The sequence below is a fragment of the Scomber japonicus genome, chromosome 23 (assembly GCF_027409825.1).
Source record: "Scomber japonicus isolate fScoJap1 chromosome 23, fScoJap1.pri, whole genome shotgun sequence".
Classification (NCBI taxonomy): domain Eukaryota; kingdom Metazoa; phylum Chordata; class Actinopteri; order Scombriformes; family Scombridae; genus Scomber; species Scomber japonicus.
The window spans coordinates 2,426,396-2,449,639 of record NC_070600.1 but is presented as its reverse complement, the minus strand read 5'-3'; the positions used below and the strand labels follow the sequence as shown (position 1 = coordinate 2,449,639).

The following is a 23,244-nucleotide window of genomic DNA, read 5'->3' as shown; positions in this document are numbered from 1 at the left end:
GGTGACAAAGTTCAGCCAAAGCCTTAATACAGCTGTCTAACGGCTGTGCAGCTGTCAGAGGCTGTGCTCGGAGGAGGAGAGCCGAAGCAGCTTCACTCACGTTGGGTTGGTGTTTGAGTTATGTTCGGGTGTACCGGCGGAGGGCAGGCCGCGTAAACTCCTCTTCCTGACAGCCTTTAGCGAGGCACACAACTTATAAACAACACACTTGTGTGAGTGGGAGCGGCGCTGTGTTTAGACAACTTTGGCGGGTTGTTTTTCAACACTCTGAGCCTTGTTTTTCATGTCACAGCCGAGCACAGAAAAAGCCTATCTACCACAGCCAACGTCATACAAGACAGACAACAGCATTCCGGGCTGGTAGCCAAGCCGGTTAGCATAGCTGGTTACCTTAGCTGGTTAGCCTAGCATAGTCCGTCAGCAGCCCCCCGGGCACCCCGCAGAAGTGTCACTTCACCCGGCTTATGAATAACAACAAAGCTGCTGGTTCTAAACCTCAAACCCGTTCTACTTGTAATTTCACACCTTTGTATAACAGTGTGCTAATTGAATGTTACGTGCGCTACTTTATGTATTAGCTAATAGCTCATATCAGTTACTAAACATTCACTTACACATTTTGCACTTATTTGGAAAATGTAGTCGTTTTAAGGCTCAGAGCTAATAGTTAGTCCTGTGCATGTAACTAAGGAAGGAAAGCAGACTGTGACTGGTAGTCTGTGGTAGGAATCAGTGATAGTTGGTAATGCTTTGCTTCCAGGAAGGTTGACACAGAAGTTAGTTAATTGCTGGGATAAGGTGTAAAACAAATGCCACTGCTCCTTAATGACTGGGTTTTGATTGAGTTGTCAGAATGTGCTTGTCAGTATTCTCACCTTGACTGTGTTGTTTTCTGACTTTTCTCATTGGATTCATCCTAAACATAGTGGCATCACAGTGTTGCTGCTTTGGCTTTACACAGCCTACTTTGTCCACCATGTATCATCATAATTAAACGTTTTAATGATGCTGATTTTAGATATTTGGGTTGTTACTTGTGGGACATAATGTGCATGTGTTGTCAGACGGCTGTAGCGGTGGCAGAATCAGGCCCTGTTGTTTTTTACACACCACACTTTGCCCTGAGGTGATTAAAACCTGCGTGCTGAAGAGGAGGAGGAGGAGGAGGAGGAGGAGGAGGAGCAGCTTGTAGAGAAGTGTTTTGACTTTGACAGAACTGTGTCTGCCTTCAAACCCATCTGTCAGAGAGCAACTGTGCCCAGAGGCAAAGCTTCTCTATCACATGCTAATACAGTATGTTGGTACGAGATGTCTCGTACTCCTTTTGAAAGATGAGTTTTGCAGATTGGAGAAGACGTAGTTTAGAAGTTGTTATGGTGTTGGATGTGGAATATAAATGTTGATGTTGCTTGTTCATTGCCTCAAAACACTGGTCCAGGTCAAAATGTCTCCAGATAAATACCATGTTGGTATAAAATCAGCTGTGGGGTATGCAGGTGAAATCTTCTACATTTAAAGCTGCATTATAAAATCTATTTTGTAAACAATGGATCAAATGACAGCGTGTAATGTGAAAGGTCAGTGTTTTGATTTTTTAGGCCACAAACTCTGCTCTCACCTACCAGGTTTCCAGCAACAGCAGGCAGTTGTTTACAGAGAAAACACTCTGATAAACCTGCTGTACACTACCTGCCCAGAACCAGACAGCACACAGACACAGTTAGAGACCAGCTGGTAAACACAGTGGAGCATTTAGCAGCTAAAAAAGCAGAGATTTTTCTTAGGGATCAGTGGAGACCAAAACCAAGTCAGTACTGGACTAGGAGGTGATTTAGCTGTGTATTCTGTCACCTGTCTTGTGTCACAACACATCCTATATATTGACAGCCTTGTTTCCCATTAGTCCTGCAAAATAATCATCTACGGCCCAGAAGCATCTTACCCATAGATGAAAATTATAAAAAAAGACGTAAAACTGTTGACACTCTGAACTTCAAACAAGATCAATTACAACTCTTTCTCTTATAATATTTTAATCTATGAAGGTTTTATATTTTTAAAACGTTCTCAGAGGCTCAAAGAGTGATTTATTATGTTGATGACATGTTCCCATTGTAAAGTCTATGGGCTGAGCGGGACATGTGGTAAATACACTGCTGTTAAATGGGCCATAAACCTGGATGCTAGAAAACTTTTTTGGCTTGACACCAGGTGAGATGTTTTAATTCATTGAATGATCACCATGTTTGGATCCAGTATCCAGTTCCTGCTGTTCATCCTTATTGAGACTGAAGCTGCTGCTCTGCTACTGTAACATGCAGGCTGTGTGCATACTGTGGAATTGAGTAAAAATATTCCGATATCGATATATTGGCTGATAATCTTACATATACTGTACAGAATATGTATGTTTAACAGTAAACTATGTCAGTGCACTGACATAGTAAACTTCACTGGGAATTTAATAATTATAAATAACTACAAATAAAAAACAACCAAAACACATCTGTGTTTATAAATTAACTTATGTAAATGTAAGTATATAACTCGAATTAGGAAAAAGGAGGGAACACACAGAAAATGCTGGAGTCGATCTCAGCTGCCATTGAGCGAGTGGCAGGGTACACTGTGGACAGGTCACCAGTGGTCACAGGGCTAACATATAGAGACACACAACCATTCACACTCACATTCATCAGGCAATTTAGAGTTTCTAATTAACCTAAGCTTCATGTTTTGGTCTGTATGAAGATACCAGACCTGGAGAAAACCCACACAAGCACCAGGAGAACATGCAAACTCCACACAGGGCCCTAGCACCCTACAGAAAGTTTTTCTGTTTTATTTAGTGTTTTTTAAGCCTACATAAACTTCGGCCGGGCTCTAGGGGTATCAATCTTCAATACTTTTTGGCATGTTTGGTTCTAAATGAAATGTGTCCAGAACAGGACAGCTGGTACTACATGTTAACATTTTTTTATTGAGCTCTTATATACAGTTGGTTTTGTTAATAGTTGATAGAAGTGTTTATAACATGGTGATAGTGATCTAGTGTTATAGAGTGGTTTGATTGGACTGGGGACCGTACATTAATACACAGTTTTTAATCAATATTTGTGATGATCACATACAGTTTAATGAATGTAGGTTTTTCACACACTTCAACTAAAATGGTCATCTTAAAACTAGGAAGTAATGTTTGTCATGTTGTGGTCACAGAAGACTGCAGTGTCATATGTATGTATTAGAGAAGTTGATTCAGGAAGAGTGGCGCACTTTGAAGCTAATTTGACAAAGTGGCCAAACTGTACTGTAATAACATCATGTTATGCAGTCGGGCCCAAAAAGACTTTTTTTCCACTGACTCATTGTGAATTAGATGTCTGTAAATCAGTGGATAAATTTTTTTTGAGCATCACAACCTGCAAAGTGACTCATCTTACTATCAGAATGTGATGCACTGGGTCTGATCAGGTTTCAAAAGTCAAAAGTTGAAGGTTTTTATCCCCATTCAAGTTAGCTGAAGGGCTGAACCAGAAGTTAGCCATCTCAGCTGGAGGAAGTCTTTAGTGAGCATGCTCCATAGAGCGTGTGCAGTATGTTTTCAGGAAGTCTTTTTTGGCTTCATGCGTCACTGAGCAACTTTCATACAGTATATGAATGGGGCCCTGCCTCCCAGGCTGTATCCACTTATCTTTCCACTTTGTTCTGGACTCAAAAATATGTATTACATCTATACTGACAATACTTTTTTAGAAGCAGTCTGTCTGTTTACTGTATAGGTTTGAAGCCGTGCGTGTCGACAGCGGCCAGGTTGTGTTTGTGTAAATTTTTCCTTCCTGTTTCCTCCAGCATAATCATGCCTTGCTGTCCGATAAGGCCCTCTTCTAAGGAACTAGGCCTTCATGTTCCTTTATGAGTGTACAGACGGTGCAGGTTAGTTGATCATTAATGGAAAAAGCCATAATGTGATAATAGGCCAGTCTGAGTGAGTGTTTCTACTTCCTTGTATGTGTGTTGTTTCTTCTTGTGTAGTGTTTGAGTTTGTGGTGATCAGTGAGGGATTTCAGCTGATTATCTGCCAACACAACCTGGGTGGGGAAGCTGTGTCAGTGTTCTCTGAAGTAACAACACTGTAAATACAGACATTTCAGACTCTGCCCTCATCTTATAAGTCACCACAATGCATAATTGAATGTTTTCTCAGTGAACATGTACAGTATGGGGATAGGACGCAGTGAGGTGGGCTCATCCTCTCCTAGCTGAAGCTCTGCTGTCACACAAAAGAGGAAAATCATGTACTGTCATCTTGTGTCGATGACATCATTTTATTGATGACATTAGGTCACCGATTTGTTAATAACCTGGCTCAGGCTCTATGGATGAAAATGAGCTCATTAGCTAACTGTGGTACATTACATTCATGTGGAAACTATCTCTGCTAAATAGATAATTCAATAAATAATGTGTTTGCTCAACCGAGGAGCATGCAGGAAAGCAGAGGAAAACACAAGTCAAATTTCTAACCTTGAAAAATCAGTGTCATAAAAATCTGTATCAAAATCCTTCACTTCTTCCACCACCAACGTCAATGTTTCTTCAGACAAACTTTAATTTAGGTCTTATTTTAATTACCAGAAAATGGTGAAATGTGGATTGCTGTTTCCCAAAGCCCAAGATGATGCCCTGCAATGTCTTGTTTTGTTCCAACCAACAGCCCACAACACAAACATATTGACTATCTGATTATAACTGAAAGCCACAGGCCTGATGTGAAATTATAATTCCTGCCTTTGTCTCTTACAGTTGCTCTGCCTTTTCTGTTTGCTTTGACTAAACTGAGTGTGTTCATCAAGTCTGATACCTGATACCTAATACATTTATGAGAGGGAGAGTTTGTCTGATAACTTTGATTGTCTGTGCTTCCATCATTGTTGAGCTGTGAGTCAGAGTAGTGTCTGTCCTGTTTGAGCAGGTTCATCTGTGAGGATGATGATGTATTGCTGAGTAAAAGGTTTCTGGATTAACAGGTGGATGTGAAAGATGTGGAGGGAAATGAGTTATAGTGCACCACAGAGTCCATTAGGGAGAGTGATCAGACATACTGCAAGAGGTGGTAACCATCTGCCTGTTTTTAGCTATAGTGTGCTAAGGTTTCATATCATAACACTTCTAATAATGTCTTTTTATTTTTTATGATGTTAGCATAGTGTTAGCAGAGGCAGTCTACATGTATTAGGAGAAACAGCTCTGACACGATGAAGGCCAGCACCTTATATTATAAATCCACCTCTGCTGGTGGAAATGTCCTACAGGGATGAGAATTTCAGATCAAAATGAGCTCACAGCAGTGCAAACTATCTGCAGGGTTCACATTAGGAGCTCAAGCTGTTTGTTTTTAATAGTAAATAGCTATGAAAACAACCATGTGGAGATTTAACTGCTTTCCTACATTCAGATCTTTATCAGAATGCACACACACAATGTCTACTTGGCTGAGAGTTCAGGCAGGCTGTGGCACTACAGACAAAAACAAGGTCTTCCTTTACAAGTTGTCACTGAAGCTGTCAGCAGGTGTGATTGCTGTCAGGTGACTGGAGTCACACTGCTCATGGATTAGGCCTCATGGCTTTTAGCTCCATCTTGAAAATAGTTCACCAGTTGCCCCAGCAGCTCTGAGTCCAGTCTCCTGCCTTCTTTTTGCTTGATCACAAAGCAGTGGTGTGTATTAAGGTACGAGGTGGTGGTGGGACATTAGTTCTGTGTTGAATGACTCAGTGTGGATCTCATGAGCCAAGCAGTAATAATGCTGGCCTCACTGAAAACACTGTTACTAATTTAACACAGAGTGCCAGTCAGTGCCTTCGCCTGCAGAGCGGCTCCCTGCGCTGAGCTGCAGGAGGAATCGCTGATGACCATACATGTCCAGCAGGGAGGAGAGGACAGGCAGCAGGAGCACCGCTGCTCCCCATCTGCACTTCCCCTTAAAAGAGAGAAGCCCCCAACTGTCTCCACCCCTCCACAATCAGGACAGGCCACCTATTTTTAGCCGTTTCACCACTTGCTCTCCACCTCGCTGCCTGGGATAGACCCACATGGAAATCCTGTGTACTTCTTCAAGTGGGTAGCGGTACAAGCAAACTGTATGTGTCACCCAGCCAGAATTTCACATTAAAGTTAGAGCTGTAGTAGGAAAGCTGACTGTTGTTGATGAGCTAACTCACAAACAAGATGCAGCATCTGCTACATCAGCATGTTTCAGATGGGGGGTTGTAAGCTTGGATTTGGACTCACCACTCACCAGCATCTCTCATAAATATTGTCAGTTGAAGTAGTTCATTTTATTAAGACTGGCCTCATATGGTGACAGCTGCTTGTGCTAAACAGGAGAAACCAAATATGTATTTCTGGAAGATATCAATAATGGGTGTTAATTAATGAATAATTAAAGTTGTGTGACGTTTTTTTTAAAACATAAGTGGATTTGAAGAGAGCGGTTAAGCCTACATAAATGAAAGTAATAACTCAGGTCATACACAGAGCCAGACAGAATGATAGTCTATTGCTCGAGGTCTCCTATTATGTAGGGGTTCTGGTTGGTTGGTTGCTCAGATTCAAATAGTGTTGTGTGTTCAGAGGAGGTCACAAGTGGGAGCCAATCAGCTGATAGCACCTGGAAAGAACAAGTGAGGGTGGGTTAGGGTTAGAGAGGGAAAACAAAAACAAAGCCCTCTGCCAGGCACATAGCATTCATAGAGGACTGTGACAACAGACTAGCTGGAGCTGTGCTGGGTTATCACTATTCATTGTTGTCTCTCATTGTCATTTGAACCAGTCTGCAGCTTTAAAGTCAAGTCTATAAACACAACTCCAGTAGATAGGTATTGTATGTCTGTGAAGGTTCCATGGTTGCATGCTGTTTTGATGAGAGTCTTTGAAGAACGTGTAAAGTGAATTCAGACATTTTCTTCTAAACACATTAAATAGGTCATAAATGTAGCACATAAACTGTACATAAGAAGAGTTAGCAGCAGAAAGCTCTCAGACGTAGCGTCCTTGTTTCTGGTAGAGGTGGTGACTTTGATTGACAGGTGACACTTGGTAGGGGGCGGAGTTTCAGCAGACTCGGCGGACACTCCCACAGCGTTTGGTAGCAGAGAAAGAGGCTGAGTTTTACACAACTTTGAAGCCTAATTTCATATATTTGGCGATCTTTTTAATCATTCAAATTTGGCAGGGTAGTTGACAACACACTTTTCTGTGGTATGTCAAACTCCGAACTCATATTTATTCTTACTTACAGACCACCAAATACGCTGAAACCCCGCCCCCTACCAAGTGTCACCTGTCAATCAAAGTCACCACCTCTACCAGAAACATGGACGCTGAGAGCTTTCTGCTGCTAGCTCAGTTGCTAACTCGGTGGCTAACTCGCTTAACTGTAGACTGTAGTAGTAGTAGTGTGTGCTGAATGTATTTATACCTCTACAGCAGCAGTGGCGGGTTTTTCAGACCCGCCCACTAAATCCTGAATACAGAAATTTTGTCTTCTTACCGCAGATTGTATTTTGGCACTTTCCTTCAATTTAAGGAACTATATTATATAGTAATTAGTTATTTAGTAAACACTTTAGTAGTTTTATTCTCTGAACTACAGTCACCTGCAACTTCATTAGGAACACATGTGCAATATAATTCAATCCAATACAACAGCTCTGCTATAAATTCTGCTTTGTTTGGAGTTTATATATTTTCAGTTTTTGTTGACATTGTCAAAAAAATGATAATTCTACTTTGATTATTACTGAGTGGTGGTGTGACTCCTCATGTATGTTAATGGAGTGGACACAGTATTAGGAACACCTTTCAGTATAATTCACCCTAATACACCACAATCACTCAATAATGAACATAAAGCAGAATTGTCACCTTCTTGTCAAAAAATGTATAAACTTCATAAATGTAGAATTTATAGCAGAGCTGCTGTATTGGATTAAATTAGATTGGAAGCCAGTGAGTCTATCTTATGTAGTTAATTTATTATCTGAACTATATTTTATAGTAGCCTAATTACAAGTTATATAGGTAGTATTATAGTTAAGTAGTTATATTCAGCTTCAGTAGCATCACGTTTTTGTTGAATCTGCCTCACTCTCTCTCTTCAGGTCTGTTGAATGAGAAACATCTGAATGACTTAAAGTTGACGTTTTGTAACATCAGCTGATAAAACGCGCAGCACCGCAACATTTTACACATAGCGCCGTTAATATCACCTGTTTAGTTGGAGCCGTTCATTTACTCTGAGCCGGTTAGCCTGAATCTTGTTACTATAGTAACGTCACAGTTACCTGTCTGGGGATTAACGTTGTTAATGTTGACATCACATGGCGCTGTTTTCATTAGTTTTTGTCTGAGCAGGTTCTGCCTCAGATGATGTAGATTTATGTTTTAACCAGCGGTCTGTGTTTGTTTCCTTAAACTTAATATCACTGTTAGCTTCTCTGTGTTATGCTAGCGGGAGGTGCAGACATAGATATATCTATGAGGTGCAGAGAGCTACAGGTGTGTTCAGGGTTGAAGTCAGACAGTCGGACACAGCGGTTCCGGCCAGTAGTCCTGCAGTAAGCACCGCTACAGACGTTGGTTGAACATTAATATTCATCGCTGTAAATGTGTGCGGGAATTTCCTGCATTGTAAGTGTTGGATTTGCGGGAATCAATTAAATTGTGTGCAATACCCGCAATCCTGCGCTGAAATTCAGGCCCTGATATGTCTTGGAATCACCCTGTTTCTTCCCAATTTCTTCCCAACCAGCTGTGTCTGTCTGCAGATGTTTTTACAACAGTTTAATTGGTCATCTCCTCTGTCCTTCTGTGACACTGCGACATAATGTCAGCTTCATTAGCTCTCATGGTGGTGAGCCTACTCACACTGGATCCACAGTTCATTGGCTGGAAAGCAGACCTGTCAGCATCTGTACTAGTCATCATTCAACCTGAGCACAGTGAATCATTTTTTCGATGAGTTTTGTCAACCTACCTACGCTGTACCAGCAATTGTTGGTTCACTCATTTGCATCCCAGCATGCAAAGCACACCTGGCTATGGGAGAAATTTAGGCCAGACTACAGATCAGATTGCCACCACAAACAAGCAGCTGCAGAGTTACTGTGTCCAGATCTACCTAAAGGAGTTCATTCAATGCAGTTTTGAAAATAGCTGGAGTCAATGACCAAGAAGTTTCCCTCAAATTAACAAGGAGTAAACTAATGCACATGCAGATAATGAACAGACGTAGTCAAATCTATACACAGTCATCATACACACATTGTTACAATCAGCAGGATTCATATGAAAGGTCTTTTTTACTTCAGATGTTGCCTCATGATCATCAGATGCAGACTTTTCTTTTGCATGAAAGTAATCCAGGTGATTGTTGTATGTACAGTGTGAACAGGAACTGCTAGTAGTCAAAGCAGTTTGACTTCACAAGAAGATGTGCAAGAATGTCAACAAAGCAGAAAACAGATGTAGGTGTTCATCAAGGTTAATTCCCAATAATTTATATAATAGTTGCATGAACAGGATACAGCTGTTCCTTTGACCTCATGATCAGGTGTTGAAGCCTGCAGCACATGTAAATGGACCAAATGGGCTTTCTAATTTTTTTATCATCAACTTTTCAGACTGGAACCTCCAATATACAACAGTACCCAGTACCACTTTAATTACAGTACAACGTCCTGCTCCATTTTCATCATTTAACTCCACTCATACCATTAACAGACATTACATTACACATTATGTAGCATAATTGCTATGAAAGCATAAACACAGCTTCTACTCAGACTCCTGTCTTTTTAATTATGTTTTATTAGATTCAGTTTAAAGCTGTTTATTTTGTTTGCAAGTGTTTGATTCTAGCCCAAGTTGTTTTCCAGATAGTTGCAAAAAGTAAACTTGATTATTACAGGGCCCCCTTGAGATCAATAAATGTCATTTTATATGCCTAAGTAGTAGGTGGAATTTGCAACCCACCTGCCACATTAGGTTTTTTTTGTGGAGAAAAATAAGAAAGAATAATGAGAACAAAAACATTCCGGCTTCAGCTTTACTGAAAAAGTATGTATCCTGATGTGTCCTGTCCATGAACTTAACTCCACACCCACAGGCCAAAATGTCAACAATGCACTAGAGCAAGTCTGAGGCTATGGGTCTCCCCTCAGACAAAGCTAAGAAAAAGACCCACCTTAGCTTAATGACTTTGTTTGGCTTGATTCCTGCATAACTATGAGATCATGATTATATTATTTGATCCTATAGACAACAGCTGTGCCAAGATAGCCTGATATTGCTGTTTCACATAACTTTAGATTACACCAAATACATAAAGAAGTCTGTCTGAAAGCATTTATTAGGCTTTGACTCTGTTAAAGAAGGAAAAACAGTAAGATTCCATACAGTAATATTTTTTCCCCTCCATTCACCAAGCCTCTTGAAACAGTTTGCAGCCCCCTGAGGAGGCCCGCCTCTCACTTTGAAAACCTCTGTTACATTTCTCTTCATGATGTAGCTAAAGTTGTGGTTGACCTTTGTTGCAGTGTGTGCAGCTCCTCCTGTCCCTGTCCTGTGACAGCAGTGAAGTCCAGCAGTGTGGAATCGTAGGATGTCCCGGAGCCCCGAGGTGAAGGACGACTCGATGGAGTGCCCGCTGTGTATGGAACCACTGGAGATCGATGACGTCAACTTTTTCCCCTGCACCTGTGGATACCAGATCTGCCGCTTCTGCTGGCATCGAATCAGGACAGATGAGAACGGTCTCTGTCCCGCCTGCAGAAAGGTAGGCCTCAGTTTTTCTGAAGCCTGGTCAGGCTGGCAGAGTGAGCATCATGACTGGAATTCATTCTATTATTCTTTCCTGAATAATGCTCAATCCTCATTTACTCGTTTTTCAGAGCATCACAAAATCCACCAATCCACCAAAATGTTGTTTTACTGCATATTTTTGTTCGACCAACAGCCAAAAAACCCAACAGTATTGAGTATACAGTGATATGAAACAAACCTTTTTATTGTTTAACATACTTAACCCTTACATACTGTTCATACTCTACACCCTTGCAGTATGTTCCAGTCTAAGAATCTCCTCATAAAAAGTGTCAATAGCAAATGTTGAAGCACAGATGTATTTAGAAAGCATCAATAGTTGATCTGACTGATCAATAAATGTGATTAAACCTTGATTCATGTTTCAGAGAGCAGAGAGAGTGTATTTTTTTCATTTATGGAGAAAAAACAGCTCCTATCACACAATATCATGTCCTATTTGACCTAAGACATGAAAATATAACATAGCAATAATGATGTAAATGTATTTAATGTAAAGGTAAAATGATCAGAACTTTATGGAAGTGTGGGGTTTATTGTAGAACCATTAGAGCCATCAGTCTTCACTGCTACATCATAAAAAGAATGATTAAAACTATTAACTATTCATTTCACTAAAACACAATTTGATGTGTCTTATCTGATACGTTTAGAATATGTCTGAGTTTGTGATTGTGCTTTTGTGTGTGTGTGTGTGTGTGTGTGTGTGTGTGTTGCAGCCCTATCCAGAAGACCCTGCCGTGTACAAGCCGCTGTCACAGGAGGAACTGCAGAAGATCAAGAACGAGAAGAAGCAGAAACAGAACGAGAAGAAGCAGAAGATCACAGAGAACCGCAAACATCTGGCCAGCGTCCGAGTGGTGCAGAGGAACCTGGTGTTTGTAGTGGGGCTGTCCCAAAGGCTGGCTGACCCTGAGGTGACACACACACACACACACACACACGCACACACACACACACACACACAGAGACACTATGTTTTTGATATCTGGTGTGATTTTTGGTATGTCATGTACTAGAATAAATGCTACATGAATGGAACAGGATGTGTTCAGTCTGCCAGTATCTCCCACACTAAGTGTCTGATGGCGTCTGTGATGATATCATGTGCCATAAATATCTTTGAACATATTAATCATCTTTCAAAGCAGTGCCCCCTCACTTTTCCACTTTTGCTTTATTTCATAAAAATCTAAACATCATCATTTCACTGTCAAGCCACTAAAATCCAGACGATATAGCTCTGAGTTTGTAACCAAAATGTTAACAGGTTAATCTGAGTCATCCCCACTTAAAACCGTGTCCTTACAACAATTAATCTTTAGAGCTGCAGGAAGTGACTACAGCTTTGTTTTGCCCTGAGTTTTCCCTGGCAGGCGGCATACACACTGTGCTGTACTCTCAGTGACAGTTTTTGGAGCTGTGTTGTGCCTGTGAGGAGGCCTGCAGATGCTGTGCAGGGCAGGAAAAAGTCTCTCTTCATGCATTTTTGGGTCAAGAAATTAAAGTAATTTAAAAATGATTATTTACAGAGAATTCTCATTAAAAACGCTTGAACATCAGTTAAAGATAATACAGTAAAAGGCAGCAGTTTTTGTTGTACAGATGGAAGTATAGAATAATTTATTTGAAATAATAGATTCAGTGTTTTTTCAATATATATGTCATTCATCATATATTTATAATTTATATGAATTATAATTATTATGGGAAGCATTATTTTCTTCATCAGTGAATGGAGTATGCTCAGCATTGTCATGGAGATGCCAATCTTACAGTACTCCACCATTATACTAATTATAATAATGATAATAATAATTATAATGATGATTAACTTTATTTATATAGCACCTTTCATACATAAAAGTGCTTTATGTTTAAAGCAATAAAACGAGCAAACAAGTACAGCAAGTGTAAAAAAAAAAAAAAAAGAAAAAGTAAAATAAAACTAAAAACATTTGAAACATATAAGAAGAGATGAAAGTAAAAAATACATTTTAAAGGGGCCACTGAATAAACAACAGGTGTAAAATACCAGATAATGGATTTTTGGAAGAGGTGGATGCAGCAGAGAATCTTGATGGGGTTTATTACATTGCAAAAATCAGTATTTTTGATGTAAACTTTCAGATTCTCACAGAGGAGGAAGTGAACACAACATTCCCACCTTTTTTCACACTGTGATACCAGATAAGATGAGAGCCAAGAGAAAACTGTCTGTTTCTCTGCATGGCTTTTTGTGTTTTTGGAGGAAGAGGGTGGGTGGCTGAGCAGGCAGGACAGCTTCAGTCACACAAAGGCCACAAAGAAATGTTCCCCCTCCACTGTCAGCTCACTGCCAACACTGAGCAAAATGTTCAAACCCAGTGTCCTGCACTGACACCAACACACACACACTTCCTCTGGATTCTAACTGTTGTTTTGCATTCAGTAGATGATTTTTGTTTTTGAAGGAATCATGTATAAGTACCTTGTTGTCTTCTTAACTGTACTGTTTGCACATTTCCAACAGAAAAGCTTTTCCTAGAAGCCCTGTTTGTCTCATATCACTGTGTGAGGTTTAGCAACAGGGAAGCAAATAAACTGCTGCAGTAAATCAGAGAGGTGTTGATTACAGCTAAGGGCATGTTTATATCAGTGTAGGATGGATGGTAGGCAAAGTAAAGATTTTAGTTGTATGAATACATGGTTGGTCATGCAAAGATTAAATCACTGACAAAATAACAGCATATATATTAAAATTGGTTTTAATTACACTGAATGATAGTGTGTGATTTGGCCGATGAGTCATTATTTGCTTTGTTTTCAAGCACTTCTGTATTATTAGTGCCAAGCTGGATATCTGAGCTTTCAAAAACTACTCGTTAGTTGTAATTACCACTTAGATGTTGATCATGAATGCTGTTAATAGGTTTCTGAAAGTACACATCAAATATTAAACCGGATCCCTGAAGTAATAATAGTAATAATAAAGACAATTATGCCGTTGACCTCTGTCTCTTCTGTGTCTCGCAGGTTTTAAAGAGGCCAGAATATTTTGGGAAGTTTGGGAAGATTCACAAAGTAGTGATCAACAACAGCACATCATATGCTGGTTCACAGGTGAGACCCTCCACTGCTAACAGCAGCTCAGGAGTCACACTGGATATTCTTACATGTGATGTAATGGTGATATTACATACAGCCACAGAGATGGATAGATCTGCTGTTAAACTGAAGCTTAGGTCCATTGTCTTTGTTTTTTCCAGGGGCCTAGTGCCAGTGCCTATGTCACATATATTCGCTCTGAAGATGCTCTCAGAGCGATCCAGTGTGTCAACAATGTAGTGGTAGATGGCAGAACACTGAAGGTATGTTGAAGCACTACATTTAGTGTCTGCAGATAAAATCCACAGAAGGTTCACTAGCTTCAGTCTGAATACTGAGGTCATTTTCTTTTGTTTTACAGGCTTCTTTAGGAACAACAAAATACTGCAGTTACTTTTTAAAGAGCATGCAATGCCCCAAACCAGACTGCATGTATCTACACGAGCTCGGGGATGAAGCTGCTAGTTTTACAAAAGAGGAGATGCAGGTAAGATGAGGCAGCACTACTGAATTAGAAGATACTATTAGCTTGATTGATGTAATTAATGTCAAAAATCACAGATATCATCCATGGGACAGGGACAGTGCACACAAGTCAACACCACTGTAAATATGTTCATGTTAGCCAACATCTGTATAATATATAAATATATGTATACATATTTATACATATGAAAATCTATTGACATACAAGAAAAAAATCCAAATGACTTCTGCTTTTCTGAGCTTTGCTGGAAAACTCAACATATACAGTACTACTGCATTACTATCATAATAAACCTTTCTGTTGGTGTGTGCATGCATGTAAATGAAAACCATACTTCAATCAGTTTGTCCCTCTCTCACTTTCATTTTCAGGCAGGAAAGCATCAAGAGTATGAACAGAAACTGCTACAAGATCTTTACAAAATGAACCCGGCATACCTAGCTGTGTCAGGAGACAAACCAAAGGGCAAAGCCAATTCTTTACAGAGGTATTGTAACTGTGCCTGTGTGTTTGTGTGTGTGTGTGCGTGCTGTGTTACAATAACGCCCTTCCTCATTTCACTGCAGTGGTAGATGCAGACAAGAGACATATGCTAGGTACACTTGAATAAATGAGTGAAGAAACTTAATGGAAATGCTTCCATACAGAACATACAGGCTTGTTTTTGAAGTTTTCTGTTGTACTGTTTTTAAACAAAAAAAAAGAGTTGAATAGATTTTCACCTGTCATGTAATCCTGCATTGAAAAGTTGTGGTATTGTATCTTTTTCCAGCAAGAAGATACTGTTCACTGAAGTAAATAAAGGAAAAGTTCACTATTTTTAACAATTAGGTCATTAGGCTAGTAGGAGTATGTGTGTGTAACGTCACCTAAGTCTGCTGTTAAACTTATGGTTTAAAGGAAGGAATGGTTTGAAATATGCACTGGAATTGACAAGTAGCTAACAGATGCCTTTTTGAATAGGGAAAGTTGAATGACATGTAGTCTATTTTTCGCTCAGACCACAAGTGATAGGTATGTCCAAGGGACGCCTTGAACTGAAGGCATATATTTTCTCTTCATTCTTCTGAATACCGTCGGAAAGGAAACTTTTTGTGTGCGTGAAGCTTTTATAGACCTTTGTATGCACATTATCCGCTAATCAGACACACTTAAATGACCAATGAAAAAGCCCTTTTTTGGTTCCCCCCAATGTCAGAAACGTTCCTACGCCTCTGTTCATATGAACAGTAAAGAGGTTTTCCTCTCTGTAATCATTCCTTCTGTTCATACTGAATATTAGTATAATATCCATCACTTTACATTGTGCTTTCAATGTAAAGTGATGGATGCCAAATCCACAGTGTGTCCACACAGTCATTTAAAAGTAGATGTGAAGCTTATGTGAGACATTCACATTGTAAGTGTATTATGATGGGATCTTCTAATCGTCAGTGTGAATAGGAAGAATGATTAGAGCAAGAAACTTTTTTTTCAGTATTAATTTGGGCTTCTGACTGTCTTTTATGTTTTTTGACAGACTTGAAAAATTGGGAACCTTGCCTTTAAGGTTCTCAGAACAACTCTGAGTATTCCAATAACAAGCTAACGATTATCTATTGATTATCCAAAGCAGCCTCTGAAAGGAACAAAACATTTACATTCATTTACACTGTGACATTTCAGCTAATTGTTTTTCTTTCTTGGTTCTCTCTCTGTGTGCTCTCCCAGATCCAACAGCTCCAGTAAAGATGGCTGGCTGTCGTCAAGTCAGATGACCAATGGTCTGTCATCAGACCACAGGAAGAGTCCACCCCTAGACGGGTCTGACTCTGAACACTTGACCCCTGAGGGGCCCGAACCTGACCTTAGCCTTGGCCCTGTACGGACCCTCTCCCCATTCTCTTCAAACTGTGACCTTGCTAGGTAAACCACAATAGTTTTTAATTTTTACACCTCCACACATATTAGATCACAGCCATTTCAGTGCTTCTCTCCTGATCCAAAGGCTGCTTTAACTTCATGTGCACTGATGTTCATCCAGGTTTACAAGTCTGATCAATCCAAATGACATCTGTCATGTTCACAAATAAAAGTTCCTACCTAGACCTGCACCATTATACACATTACAGTTTTAGGGAGAGTAGTTGCTGCTACCTGCACATGTGTAGGACATGTGACTGGAACGATTCACAGACTGCATAAAGTCAGTCTTACAATAAGATCTGCACAAAACTTACAGGGACAGAACAGAGACTTCATGCATATAAACACTTTCACATCATTATTATTAGATCATTTATAATAAAAGTAAACATTGACTTTAGACTATACTATATATACTGTACAACTCTGTCATGGCATTGAAGCTTTATTATATGATTATTTAATTATTATAGCTGTCTTATTCACATTTTGTAAAACTAGCCTTAATGCTACCAGCTTGAAGCATCTTTGTAAAAAAAGGAAACCAAATTTTCATTTTTTCCCTCTCATTGTCTTGTGAAATGTTTTTACGTCTGATGTGTAACACTTAAAATCGAGCGTGTGAAGAACTAACGTGATGATTGTGCATTGATGTTCACACTGGATGGGACACTCCTCAAGTCTTCTGGTAGATAACTCTAATTACAGTTTTTTGTTTGTTTGTTTTTTTTACAGCCCCAGCGACAAACTGCCAGACATCATCAGTATAGGTGACGGTGAAACCTCTCAACTGGTAAGAAATGTAATGTGAATGTGTCCTAATACAAGGTTGCTGTATATTCTAATTTTGATGCATCTTCTCCAAGAAACAGACACATATCTGCATCATAAATGTTTTGATCCTACATATGTGTAGTTCTAATGAGACTAGAATCTCCATGAGACCAGCTGACAAAATTCAGGATCAATGTGTGAGCTATCCTGTGTTGTTTGTGTCCTGTAGCTCCCAGGCAGTGACTCTCCATCACCCCCTCCTGGCCTCAGTAAGCCAAACCTGGTGGTTCCCATCAGTGTCACTTGTCACACAGCTCGCTCTCTTTTTGAGGGAGTTGCCACAGAGTCCCAGTCACTGTTCTCAGACAACAGTAACTTCAGGCATCCTAACCCCCTCCCCAGTGGACTGAGCGGCTTCCCCACATCCTCACACAGCAACGCCGACTGGCCCACAGCACCAGAACCACAGAGCCTCTTCACCTCAGGTGGGCCTGACAGATGAAAAACTAGAACCACAGATTATAAAATGTTTCTTTATATTTGCCACATTGACCAGTTTTAATGGTGGAAAAGTATTGAAACTACCATAATGTGTAGAATTCAGTTCACTATTATGAACAGTATATTCCAAATGCTCATATATTTGCTGTTGTTCATCCTTCATTCAGTGCCTGAAATGAGCCAGAGGCAGGTTTGTGAGATGAGCTAATGAGTGAGCCAGGATGAGTGGTTCTAATTCACACGACTGCTCACAAGCCCAATAAACTCCAGCTCCAGGAAAGAGTTTCTGTATTTTATTGGCAAATACTTGTCTGTTTGTTAATGGAACAAAATGAGACTACTGTGGCTTTTTGCCTTTGGAATGATTTCCTGCTTAGATTACAGCAGCTCATATACAGAATAGACAACCAGGGTTGAACTGAAGAAGCTTGGCAAAGATTTTGTAATGAGTAGTTTAATTTCTTTTTCCTTCTGGTTCAATTTCACTGTCTTCTGTGAAAGCTTTGTATATACATCTTCTATGTATTCATAGTGCAGGTGACAATACAAAACACAATCTGGTCATACATTTCCAACTGTGATCACATTCATACTGTGTGTGAATATGGTCAATGTATACTGGTCAGTTACTATGTCAGTCTTCATATCAGAAGATGCACAACAATTATCACACGTAAATTTCTATTAGATTGTTTTTGAACATGTGAACATGTGACAATGTGATGTGCAGTGTATAAATGTAGAACACAGACCAGACAAGACATTTATAGTTCATGTAATTTAAAAAATAAATAAAAACAATCGGAGAATTATTCTACAGATGTTAAATAATCATAATCATAGTGAGAGACTTGAAACAATGTGTGTTTACCTGATTTTCAGAATGGAAATGCATCTATTATATAGCTGTATGAACAGCATCCAGCCAGTTTACAGTGAAGGACTAATATTAGTAAAAAAATATTTTCAGTATTGATTAATCTGTTGATTATTTCCTCTATAAATTAATCAGTTGTTTTGTCTATAAAATGTCAGAAAATTTAGAAAAATGTTGAAAAGCTCAAGGTGATGTGCTCAAATCAATTGTCCACAACTGAAAGATATTCAGTTTACTGTCATACAGGATTAAAGAATCCAGAAAATAGTCACGTTTGAGAAATTGGCATCAGATAATTTTAGTATTTCCTCTTAAAACATGGCTAAAAATGATTATATCATTATCAAAATAGTTGGCGATTAATTTAATAGTTGTCAACTAATAAACCACATTCAGAACAAGGTCATCCCAATGAACTGAAATACAATTTTCAATTCAAATGATAAACTCAAATAACACATCAAAACAAAATACGATAATAACCAATTAGTTTTGGACTGATTTCATTTTTAAATTAGTATTTTATTTGTTAATAATTATTTTGTGTGTGTGTGTGTGTGTGTGTCTGTGTGTCTGTGTGTGTGCGCGTGTGCGTGTGTGTGTGTGTGTGCAGATACCATCCCAGTGTCGTCGTCCACAGACTGGCAGGCAGCATTTGGCTTCGGCTCGTCCAAACAGCAGCAGGACGATGACCTGGGCTTCGACCCCTTCGACATCACCCGTAAAGCTCTGGCTGATCTCATCGAGAAGGAGCTCTCTGTGGATGACAGCTTCACCTCGCCTCTGTCCCCTGGCTCCTTCCCCCACAGGGCCCGTGGACCCCTGTTAAACTCCTTACCTAATAAAGGCTTTGGCCCCCCAGGAGGGCTCCCACTCCCCAACCACCCCCCACCCAACAGCGGCCTCTCTCATCACTACTCCCATCTTCAGCACCCTCAACGTGGAGGCTACAGCTCCTTCAACTTTCCCTCTCAACCTCCATCATCTTGTTCATCCTCCTGCTCTTCCACCTCCACTTCCTACCCCTCAGCATCTCGTCAGCCCTGGATGGGTTCCGGCTCCGCATCCTCACACAGTAACTTTGTGAATTTGAACCACACAGTTAGTCCAGCAGTCTCCTCACACAGCAGCTTCTTGGACTTGACGGTACTGCCAGGACCTCACAATACTGGGCTAGGAGGAATCCCCATCACAGGTAAGATTTCTTGTTAAGCAGAAGATCGGAGATTCAAACACCAGCTCTTCCAGGGGCAAGATACTGAGTCCTTTTTGTTCCCGATGTCTGCTGTGTCTGTGAATGAGGTTGGCAACTTGCATGGCAGCCTGCCATCAGCGTATAAATGTGTGTGAATGGGTGAATGTGACATGTAGTGTAAAAGCACTGGAGTGGTCAGAGGACTAGAAAGGCACTATAGTATAGTACTATAAGTACAGACCATTTAACTGGTAATATGGATTATAGGTGAGCATAAATATATGTAAGAATATATAATGTAATGTATTGAAACAAGTTTTCGCTCCATAATTATTCCTCTTCATACCAATCAGAATACACTTATAGTGTAAGTCCACAGTCTTTCTTCTATTTAAAGTAGATGTGAAGCTAATATGAAGCTTCAGCGTCTGAATGAGTCAAATCTTCATCTTCTATATTTCAATGTTACAGTGTTTTTAGTGTCAAAGTCTTTTTGTTACTATACTTCCACCACAGCTCAACAGAAAACACTAAGCGGGAATCTGATGCTAAAAAGACTGTTAATGTGTCAGATATCACTTTATATGACTAACTCACACTGCTGAAGCTCAATACAAACTACACATCTACTTTAAATGACTGTGTAGACACACTGTGGATACAGTCCTCCATCACTTTTATTGAAAGCACATTTGAAGAGCATCTTTTAATATTCAGTATGAACAGGAGGAATGATTACAGAGAGGACAACTTCTCTACTGTTCATATATGGACACCTGACTGTTACCAAGAAACAATTTCAGAAACTTTAAAATATTTATTGTATTGTGGGACCACCAGACTGCTTTTAAAGTAGGGAGACTCATATGTTCAGCCACGTAGAATATTAATAGTATTAATAATATAACTGGGTGATATCTTGATACATCTGGTATACTGGTATTAATTTCCCATACAATATGGATTTTTTATATACCGTCATATAGCTGAAATAATTTCTGTAACCCTTCAATAGGCAGAAAAATACATAATTGCCATGTTGAACTCTCCAGTCAGGGTAGTGTGTGTATGGCTGTGTAGAGAATATTGAGAGGGGTCCTCTATTAACCATGCAGCGGTTTCTCTGAGGTAACTCTTACTGGACATTGACTTTCCTGACGGTCCTGTCGTCTGTCTGCTTCCATTCTTCATTTTTCCTCTTTCAGCTGTTTTATCTCCTTACTGTTCACTCCAGCAGTTGGCCATTCAAAGTGAAATGACACATGGTCGTCCTCATAATAGTCTATAGGATAATCCATCATTGTACTTTTTTTTTTTTTAGTTTGCTTACAGTCAAGGCAGTGGAAGCCTTATACATGTACACAAAGCAGCATGCACTGAATATGTGGATGATTAGCCAGCAAACTGCCCTGTGTGTAGATTCCATGCAGTTAGTCTTTATCCTGCGACAGGCGGCTAGTTCCTGTGTTAACTTTCATTCAGATAGATAGATAGATAGATAGATAGATAGATAGACAGATAGATAGATAGATAGATAGACTCAGAAATACATTTTTGTAGAGACTCATGCAAACTCTGTGTACTCCTGACAGTAGAATAAATCACTATAAACTCATATAAAGGCCCGGTCATGCAAAAATAAAATAATTTAAAAAATAGTGTGATACTGTGATGCTGTGAAACTGTGCAAATCTTAACAAATATTGGTTGTAATTAATCATATTACCACACCTAGCCCAGCAATGTACACCAGTGTATAACTCCACTGCATGATCAGACATTATAACATGTTACTACCCTGAAACTAGAAAGTGTAGTCAGTGCCACAAACCTCTGTGGAGTGATGACTAAACAGCACTGACTGTGTACATCAGCTCAGCTCACACACAGAATGTAGTGTATTGTGCTCTTTGTGGCCATGCAGTATTCAGCTCTCCACACTGATTGTTTCTGTGGAGCAGGTAAAGATCTGGGAGCTTCCAGAAACAACTAATACATGACATAATGTTACTGCATTGCATTGTGGGTAAACATATGCTCATATACTGACCACTTGGTGGCAGCACACCATTTACTAAAGTGTTATGGCTGTAACACAGGAGGCATAATAGAGTCGTAATGAGAAAGCAGCCAGTGTGTTTCTGAGCATCTTTTCACACCACTGACAGTCTCATGTACTACTGCTTCATGTTTAAGTTCAGCTCTGACATATACTCTGTCTGCTGTCTGCCAGCTCTTACTCCTGGCACCTGATTTTCGAGTTTAGTTTCATTCTTGATATTTTGATAAAAGATACATTCATTTTTAGTCACATGTGATTATTATTGATTATTATTGACTATTTAATGTCAGTGTCCATTTACTTGCTTCAGTCTTCAACAACATCTCATAGCAGCAATTCCAACCACCAATGAAGACTGAAATGTGGTTGAAAGCTCTGTAAAAAAAAAGCTAGTACTGTATCTGAACCTTGAGTCAAGTTTTGGCAGCAAACGCTGGATCTGAGAGAGAGAGAGAAATATTAGAGTCTTGAATTGTTTGATGAAATTTGAGATGTGGGTGGTGATTCTGATGTGTGTGGATGGAAACAAGTGTGTTATCAGTACAAAGTGTAGATTGAGCTTCAACTTCGTTCACCTCTTTCCATCCAGCTGTAGAATGGCAGTCTCTGTAGGACACACCTACACATAGTGTCACTACAATATGTCCCACAGGGGATGAAGAGGAGGAAGATAAGAGACTATGCAGCTATTTATAAAGACTGCAAATGAAGTGCACACATTGTCATTTCAGTGCTTGTTTTTTCATGTGGGAATTGAAAAAGGGTGCAATAATTTCCAGTAGTTTCTGTGATATGAAGTATGCTTAAAGCTATGTGAAGTTGTATTGATTCTATAATAGCACAATTTCCCTAAGTGCCACTTTATTACCTGTTTTGTTTTCTTTTGAAAAACACAACTCTTTAAACAGCAATCCAACTTTTTCAGAAAGCCCACCATAAAGTTGAATATTTTTGCCAGCATCTACCCTCTGAATCACAACCCCCCTTTGTGTGAGTACCTCATATATGTATGTCTATACATGTATAATATACTAGTTTGATACTTTTCTGTCTGCCTCAGCAGAGATATATGCTAATTTAATTTAGCACAGTCTTTATTCTAGCCCCCTCTCACCTCTAGCAGTTCATCAGGAGAAGGGCAGACAGGCAGCCATGTCTTGCCTGAGATACGGAAACGGATAAATGAGCAAAAAATGTTGGATTTTGTCGGATTAACATAATGACTCAGCAGTCCCTGTCTGGCTTTGCTGTGGTGTATTTTTGACGAGTTTGGGATAAATTATATTCTCAACATGGCTAAAAGTTTGTGAGCAAATCATGTTGACACCTGAACAGTGCGGCCACATGTGATAGCTGAACATGTGATCCTCAAACCACATGCATTCATGTGCTGCTGTAGCCGCCTCATTCTTTCCAGCAGATGTTGGAACCTGGCTGGAGGGATTTGCTCCCATTCAGCCACAAGAGCA

General features: G+C 39.7%; 1 protein-coding gene across 1 annotated transcript in view; it reads left to right on the top strand.

Annotated features, from left to right (window-relative positions):
* Positions 1–23,244, top strand: part of cnot4b (CCR4-NOT transcription complex, subunit 4b) — a 32,042-nt gene that overhangs the window by 245 nt on the left and 8,553 nt on the right. The window contains exons 2-11 of the mRNA XM_053314090.1: positions 10,602–10,840; positions 11,607–11,804; positions 13,903–13,989; positions 14,136–14,237; positions 14,336–14,461; positions 14,833–14,948; positions 16,172–16,366; positions 17,102–17,159; positions 17,370–17,625; positions 19,132–19,713. Coding sequence (XP_053170065.1) covers positions 10,667–10,840; positions 11,607–11,804; positions 13,903–13,989; positions 14,136–14,237; positions 14,336–14,461; positions 14,833–14,948; positions 16,172–16,366; positions 17,102–17,159; positions 17,370–17,625; positions 19,132–19,713 — 1,894 coding nt within the window. The 5' untranslated portion in view covers positions 10,602–10,666. The remainder of the gene's footprint in view (positions 1–10,601; positions 10,841–11,606; positions 11,805–13,902; positions 13,990–14,135; positions 14,238–14,335; positions 14,462–14,832; positions 14,949–16,171; positions 16,367–17,101; positions 17,160–17,369; positions 17,626–19,131; positions 19,714–23,244) is intronic.